We start from the raw sequence: 7,980 nt of genomic DNA on the forward strand, positions 1-7,980 counted from the left end.
AAGTTTGGGGAATCATGGACAAATCTGAATTGATGCGACTCAAACTCTCATAAACAGAAATTATTTTATTAAAGCAGCCATTTAAGACCACTGCCTACTTGTAGCTCAGCTGCCTATTACACAAGTTCAATGGCACATACATTTAAATTAATTTGCCAAGCAATGATTCCTACCTATCATTTTGTTCTAGTTTTTGTTCTGGTTTTTTTTCGCAGACACACCCCATAGTGATTTCTGAGTTCTATTGTTTTCCGGGGGTTTCAAGTACGTGTTCTAAACAGGTGCCTCAAATCCTGGTCCACCTTGGAGGTACTCTTCTCAAGATTAGTTCTTCCCACAATAGAACCATTTGTCAACTGCAAATAGAAATGACAAGAATAAAAAAAAAATCAGCCTTTTTGGAGCAGGTATTATCACTAAAAACACCATCCAAATCACAACAAACATAAAAATGTCAAATCTTTCTGCCATTTAAAGAAAATTTTCTTTCTTATTCATACAGGCAAATCCCACTGAGATAGAAATCTGTTTTTCTAAGGAGCCCTGACCAAACAACAATACCCTAAAATTTTCAATACCAAAAAAAAGGTTGAATGCCATTCAACTTCGCAATCATTCAAATACTTAAAAGCTCACAGTCAGGAGCTCACAGATTACAGCGATTTTATGTTTAAAGGGATAGTTTGCCATTTTTGACATCTAGCCCCATTCATGACTCACCCATGAGGATGCTGATCGAAAGGGAACATTTCCACATCAGTCCAGCCAGTTTGCTGGCCATAATTCTCGGTAGAAGCTGCTGAGTTTAGAGGAGTGATACTTGGCCGTACAATAATTTTATTTCAACATAATGAAACGGCTCAAAATTGCAATTATAGATTGCTGTGGGATTCTGTTCGCTGAAGGTACACAATAGAGTTGAAAATAGGGCTAGATGTTCAAACTATCCTTTTAAAACTCTGGGTTTGCCAGCTAAATGACTGTGTCAAGTAAAATGTTTGTTACACACCTGTGCAAGGAATGGGCTCTTCATTTCCACAAGGACATGTCTACAAATATGAGAAAAGGAATTTACGAATTGTACGTTATTAGTTATTCCTGCAAGAACAAGGCAAGAGAGGGGCACAAGATATCCACCCCAAGCACTAATCACAAATCAGGGGTTCAGTGCAAACAATAGCTTAGAAAAAAAAAGAAACCACGAGTCACGGCACTTTGTATTGAAGCAGGTAAGTACATGCCACAGATTAGCCATTCATTAAACCTGTTCTTCAACAACATGTAAACAAGTTCAAAATAAGAGCGGAGTACTCACTGCCTCAACAACTGCCTTGGCATCCCCTTCCGAGCAGAAGTGCGGACTGTCTCCCCCCGAGATGCAGGTGTTTTTGCTGAAAAAATAAAAATAAGCTGCCCTCAGTCGCGAAAGCCTCTCCCCCCATCAACGTTCAACTCCATCCCACTCTAATTTACAACACACACACACACACACACACACACACACACACACACACACCACCCACACCACACATCCACACACACCACACAATCACCACACCTCACCCACCCACACCACCATTTACCCACCACACAAACACTCCAGGCTAAATTTCTTAAACAGTTTGTAAATGTAAATTAAGTCGGTTGGTCCACACTCCCTCACCAGTTCAGCCCTCCAGCATTGGTCTGTTTGGATACGAGGGCTTTCCAAAAGCCATGGGTGGTCTTGATGGTTTCAATGGCAAAGTCCTGCAAGGGGGAGGGAAAGAAAACAAACATGCAGCTCCTCTGATGAACTAGGCCAGCAGATCCAGAGTCTGAGGAAACCAAAGACTCAATCCCAAATGAACAAAGATTAAACTATTAATGTGAGTCAATCCTTTCAATTAATTGAAGTTCCAGTTTACTTTCAATGGGCAGACTGAAAATAAACGGATTTCAGTTTATTGCTCAGTGCAACAGTGACCAAATATACCAGTACATTATTATTTCTAAGTTAGAAAACTCAAGTATTCTGGTCACGATATAGCCCATGTAAGCACTTTCTTCCAAAAAAACCAATGCATTTGTAGGGCTGTCAACGTTAATGTGTTAACTCAAGCATTTCATTTTAATTGCAATTTTAATTACAATGGTTAGAGATAGGATGGTAAATGGGAAATGTGGTCATAGGTCTGCATTTTCAATCTGCAGTTATGTGGACTGACATAGTCAAAATAAAAATGTGATTTATTGCATTTTTAAAAGTTTGGGTTAATCATTAAAGATTAATTGCACAAGTTAACTTCGACAACCCTAAGTTTAAGGCAAAGAAACAAAACAATTTGAGTGATTCACACCCAGTTATTTTTTTAAGACTTCATGCATATGGATGAATTACCAGGACATGGCCAATAGCACTGACCAAAGGAAATAAACTGAATATTCAGCTAACAACGTATACAGGAATAAGACAGAGTTATTGGGATGGCAGGTATGCCATCCCGCCAAGTTACGCCTTGGCGGGGGCATGTTCCTTTTACGACGCTTGTAAATGGCACAGTTGGAATATGGCTCTAACCAGAATAAGGATCGTTATGTAAACGTGGTGAGTGATAATGAGCTTGAGCTGATAAGGATAATGGACTGATTGATAATGCCTGTTCACAATTCCTTAGCTCTGAGGTTCATATCTCTGAGGTTCTGCAGTATTTCCAGCAACTCCGACACTTTTTGGGAAGTAAAACATTAACTGAATCTTTTTCAAAACTATTTAAAATTTCAAGTATTGCATTCCAATTATAGGTCTATGTTCCATTATTCTGACAATTTTGTTAAAAAAAGGTCTAACACTGCATGGCTTTGACTGGGAAAAAAAGCATAAACTAATATTTCGGTGAATTTAATACCTTGTCTTTGAACTCTCCGTTGAAGGCAAATTGGTTTTCAGGTTTTCCGTCCGGTACTTTGTACCTTCTAAACCAGTCAACTGTGGCTTCCAGGTAACCTGGCTTCAGCCTTCTGACGTCCCCAATATCTGAGATGGAAACGAAGAAGAATCGCACAAGAGGATGTTAGACTTCACCTCCATTCGACACCACCCGCGTCACATAATTTCAGCCAAAATGGAGTCGTACTGTTATACTCCTTCGCCTCAGGATCTTCGATGTTGATAGCGATGACTTTCCAGTCGGTTTCACCCTCGTCGATCATGGCCAGAACTCCCAGTACCTTTACCTTAATGACTTCTCCACGTGAACACACCTCCAGGTTACAAGCACAAAACAAAACAAAACCAAAAAAAAAAAAAAAAAACCCAAGTTGTTCAATTATACCTCTACTTCATATGACAAAAAGTCATTTTTCAGCGAACAATTACAAAAGCCCCATGTCATTACACCAGTTACTATGGAAACTATGGTAACAGCAGCCAGGTTGAGAAGGATTTGTTTCGCAAGGTTAGGCATCAATTACATTTCGGTTCAGTCACTTCAGGAAATGAAGTGAATGGTATTCAAAATGAACTGAGGAATAACCATAATATTCTGCAGAGATTTTTTTACAATTGATTAAATGAATTTAACTTCATTTCCTACATTGACTGAATTTGCAAAAAAAGGACTGACCAAAACCCGGTCATTTAATGGCATAAAAATGTAAGTGGGTCACCAAAAAAGATTTTTGGGATGAATGTGTAACAGAACAAACAGGAAAATCACAGCACTAACATGCATTTCAAATATTTAAATGAGGTCTACAGTAAGTGTCCACACTTATTTTTATTATTCCAGCTAACAGTGTTCTGAGCAGTTCTTAACAGGTAGATACAAAATGTTATAATCAGGAGTGCCACAGAGCACCTTGCGGTTTACCATTACATAGCAGGGTAAATGCGTGATGCGATACCTTTGTGCCGATCTCACACACGTCAATGGGATCGTTGTCGCCGCAGCAACCAGTGTCTCCATCTTTGTGCCCGGGGTCCTCCCAGGTCTGTGGGAGGAAAAACAGCCATTAAAACCACAGCCTTTCCTAAATCACAGAGTGAATGCTTCAAGGGCACTCTGTCAAAAAGGCCAGAACGTTACATCGCAGTTAGTCCCATAAGCAGGGACACCAGTTCACCTTGGGCATATGAGCCAAAATCATTTCCACTTGCATTACCATCTAAATCCCTGTGAGGGCACTGTAGGCCTTGGACTGTCACAATCACCTGACTATTTATACTATTAGTGATCAGTTGTGATCCTCATAAAAGGAATTATTCCACGTAAAACATCAGCTGAGGGGAAGACATGTGACATGGCTTTAATGTCAAAAAGAATAATAGGTTTCTGAGCAACCAGGTGCAACAGTAGCCCCCTGAAAGATGTTCACCTTCCTGTGGACATGGTTTACACTATGCACCCCTAAAGAATGACAGAGGACAGTTAAACAACTGACCATGCTCAAATTCAATCACAAAGTTTAAACGTGGGATTAGTGTTTCATTTGAGTCCACCCGTTTTAGCCCTATTTTTATAAGCGTACCACTTCTGCAAGATATTTAATTCGTCTTTAAAAAAACGATTACCGCCCAACACGATAAACATTTCTGCAGCCCACCTGCAATTCTATGCTGAAAACATCAGTTAATCTGATTGGTCAGTTAATGGTGCTTGCTGAAACCTTCAGTGTTCTCCAAATACTATTGGCTGCCACTTATCCACCAGATCTCAGCATTTCTTTGAAAATGACCAAAAAAATGACCCCATGGTTTACTGTTAAAGCACATACGACTGCAGTTTAACATTAAAACTGCTTCAAAAGAAATTCAACATAAAAACGGATGACTAACCTGAGGAATTGCTCCATAGTTCCAGATGTAACCTTTGTGTGGAAAAACATTGGCTACGTAGCGCAATTTGCCCTTTTTCACATCTTGCTTCAGTGGGTTTAGGGGGTCTTTTGTGGCAATCTGTAAAAATAAAGATCAAAAAATTCAAATAATATACACCTTTCTTCTCTGAAAGGACCAGGTCTAAGAGGAGAATTGACACAGAAAATGCATTGGCCAAACACCTGGCCGAAGAAAATTTACAAACAATAAAATCCTGTGCTCTACTAAAAAAACTTGGCAGTAGTATTTTAAAATATAAAATGGAGACATAAGATTGTATCAACAGAATTTAAAATGACAAATTACAAAATTAATATTCAGAATAAATAAAAGGTTCAGATTACTATTATTAGATCTAATTTTGCTTCTCTACTGCATGTATTGTTTTCTAATCATATCAGCTGAAATCTTATTGGCCAATATTGGTAAGGCAAACATAAGATATGGTTGCTGATACTAGTAAGTCCCAGATTTTATTGTGTGTCTATGGCTGGCATATTATTTATTATATAAATCTACATGAGCATTTCCCTGAGATTTTGGGATTTCATATGGATAACTTTACACAAATATATCATACCTCCATCTTTGCATTTGTCCATCTTGGTACTTCAACAACCATATGGAAGATATTCTGAGGGTAAAAAAATAATCATAAACCATATTTCATGCAAATGAATCAATGTACAGCATGCAGTAAAACATAACAAACTATTCAAATAGCTCTGTACAAATAAACTACTGCTTTTACATTGGAATTAGCTTTGTTAACTCTAAAATGAACGTATTCTTCAGAATGTAAAAAAAGGTTTTAAATCAGGAAATATGGACCCAATTTTCTGTCACATTTTGATATTATCTGCACAACTGGTTTTAACTTACACGTAGAAAGCTACTAAACTGATAAGTTAAATGTTCTCTCACAGATTTCTGCATCCATTGTCAAATGACAACTGGGCAAAGGGGCATCCAATTGCTATAAAGCCCACTTATTGGACTAATGAGATAAATGCATCCATTAACACAAATTAAAAACCATCAGACAGATGAATACATCATGGCTTTGCAGTAACACAATGAGGTGCTTGGGCCCAGGTAATGGCTGCTTGCTAGTGTATTTAAGATTACAGTTCAGCCATTTATACGTAAAAAGAAACGTACAAATAAATTAAGAAATGATTCCTACATACACCAATGATTCCTGTTCAAATGCTGCTTTGTGTCACACAGTTGGAAATTTTACCTGTGCTTCATCTGCATACATCGGTATATCATGGAATGGAGAAATGTATTTTCCTTCAGCATTTTCTGCATAATTAGAGAATAAAATTTATTTGCAGTACGTCAGTCAATCCAACCCGCAACACAAACAAAACCAAAAGTCATTCCACCCTGATTGAATCCGTGCCAGCCTTCTATTGTTTCCATTTGCAATCATGCATTCTCTCACGCACATTTCTCATATCTAGTGCACACTTTAATTATAGGTACTTTCCAACCGACCACACCTCTACTGAACCCAGGATTGATTTATTCCTGAGTTTAAATTAAAATAGATACGAGTTTCAACAACGATTCGTTAGTTGTAAGAAGCCAGTTGACAGTTCAGTACTTTTTGCCTGAATTATTCGTGTTGACGTGTACCCAGACCTGCTATGTAATGCCTTTGGCCTCATTGCTGCTGGCCAGATTGCGTCATTTAGTTTGTCTTGGGTTTCTATTATAAAACTAGTAGCGCGGATTATGGAGATTGGTCAGCCATAGTATCCTAAAACAAGGGAGGTTATTCGTAAATAGATTCAAGTTGCAAACTCAATTTTGTTGTTTACTTTAATGTAGTTTATGCTTGGCATAGCTACATTCTGAGATATGACTGGACAAGTCCGTAAATTCTGATAATCTTTTACACTGGCTATCTTGTTCTCCTTGGCATGTTGTAGCGTAATTACATTGAGATTAGTTAGCTAATAACCTATAGTTCAACCACCCCGAGTAAATTACTCTTTCAACCTAGCCAGCAAGCTATCTGGTTGGATTTGTCAATATTATTTTGCGAATGTAACTTGCTGATGTCTGGCTAGCTTACAGACGTGCTCGTTTATTAATTCAAAGCTAGCCATACGTTTAGCCTAATCGAGTAAACTGGCTGTCGCTGCAAACAAGCCTTAAAACTCTGCGTTTGATATGTGCGAGGATGTGTATCTAATCCAGCTACAAGATTAGGTCCGGAGCGAAGGTTAGCTAGTTAACAACACACGTGGAAGGAAGCGGCCCGAATGAATCGCCTTCGGAAAGAAATGTATCCAACGTCAGCCTGCTCAGTGATAACTATATCGTTAACTCACAACCGCGGTTGTGCAGAAAATAAATAAATAAATACTGGACTTACTGAAAAATACTCTGTAATTCGACGTGTTGGGGTTTCCTCTCTCTTCAGTTGTGAAACTCATTTTTATTGTGGTAATTTGTGCAATGCCTCAAAGAACAGTGCAACCGGATTTTAAGCGCTATGTGTCAATGAAGTACCGTAAAATTCGCACTAAGTACGCGCAATTCTCCACCACTTAAAGAAGGCGTGTCTTCTTTTCTTCTTTTACTTTTTGATTATGAGACTCCGCCAGGCTGGTGCGTTGCTGCCACCTACATGAGAATGGAAATAATGCTCTGAGTGTATAGCACAGGAACTATGGCGTGTATTGAAGAACTGGGGATGGTGAGAGATAAATCCACATAAGCTCTGTGGAAAAACCTCAGAAAATGTAAGAGACTGAATAAAACTGGCTCCAGTGTGTGTGTGTGTGTGTGTGTGTGTGTGTGTGTGTGTGTGTGGTGCTGTAGCATATGCTGTATTGTCTGCAGGAGGAAGTTAGAATATGGCCCGGTAAACCAATCAGCCCTTGACCCCCTTCAGAGATAGTTAGAAACTGCACTTCAGCCCTGGTCCAATGGTGCCCCAACCAGAGAGCGTCCACCAGCTTGTTCTGCACTTCTCGGACCAGCATACCAGGTGGTTCCAGAACAGCAAAATGATGCCACAACATAGAGGCAGTCAGGTTGTTTAGGACCAGAAGCCTTCTTCTGTAGGATAACTGGGGCAAGACCCAAGTCCACCAAGACAATCT

The 7,980-nt window shown here is 39.1% G+C and overlaps 1 protein-coding gene across 1 annotated transcript; it reads right to left on the bottom strand.

Annotated features, from left to right (window-relative positions):
* Positions 1-45: 45 nt before the first annotated feature.
* ppa1b (inorganic pyrophosphatase 1b) lies at positions 46-7,439 on the bottom strand. The gene is made up of 11 exons (XM_064318364.1): positions 7,248-7,439; positions 6,102-6,166; positions 5,439-5,492; positions 4,817-4,936; positions 3,886-3,972; positions 3,117-3,243; positions 2,889-3,016; positions 1,664-1,749; positions 1,316-1,391; positions 1,010-1,049; positions 46-356 (listed from the first exon to the last, which is right to left on the bottom strand). The coding sequence occupies exons 1-11, from the start codon at positions 7,306-7,308 to the stop codon at positions 325-327; spliced, it is 876 nt and encodes a 291-aa protein (XP_064174434.1). The 5' UTR covers positions 7,309-7,439; the 3' UTR covers positions 46-324.
* Positions 7,440-7,980: the final 541 nt, after the last annotated feature.

Source organism: Anguilla rostrata, chromosome 18 (assembly GCF_018555375.3).
Source record: "Anguilla rostrata isolate EN2019 chromosome 18, ASM1855537v3, whole genome shotgun sequence".
Taxonomy (NCBI): Eukaryota; Metazoa; Chordata; class Actinopteri; order Anguilliformes; family Anguillidae; genus Anguilla; species Anguilla rostrata.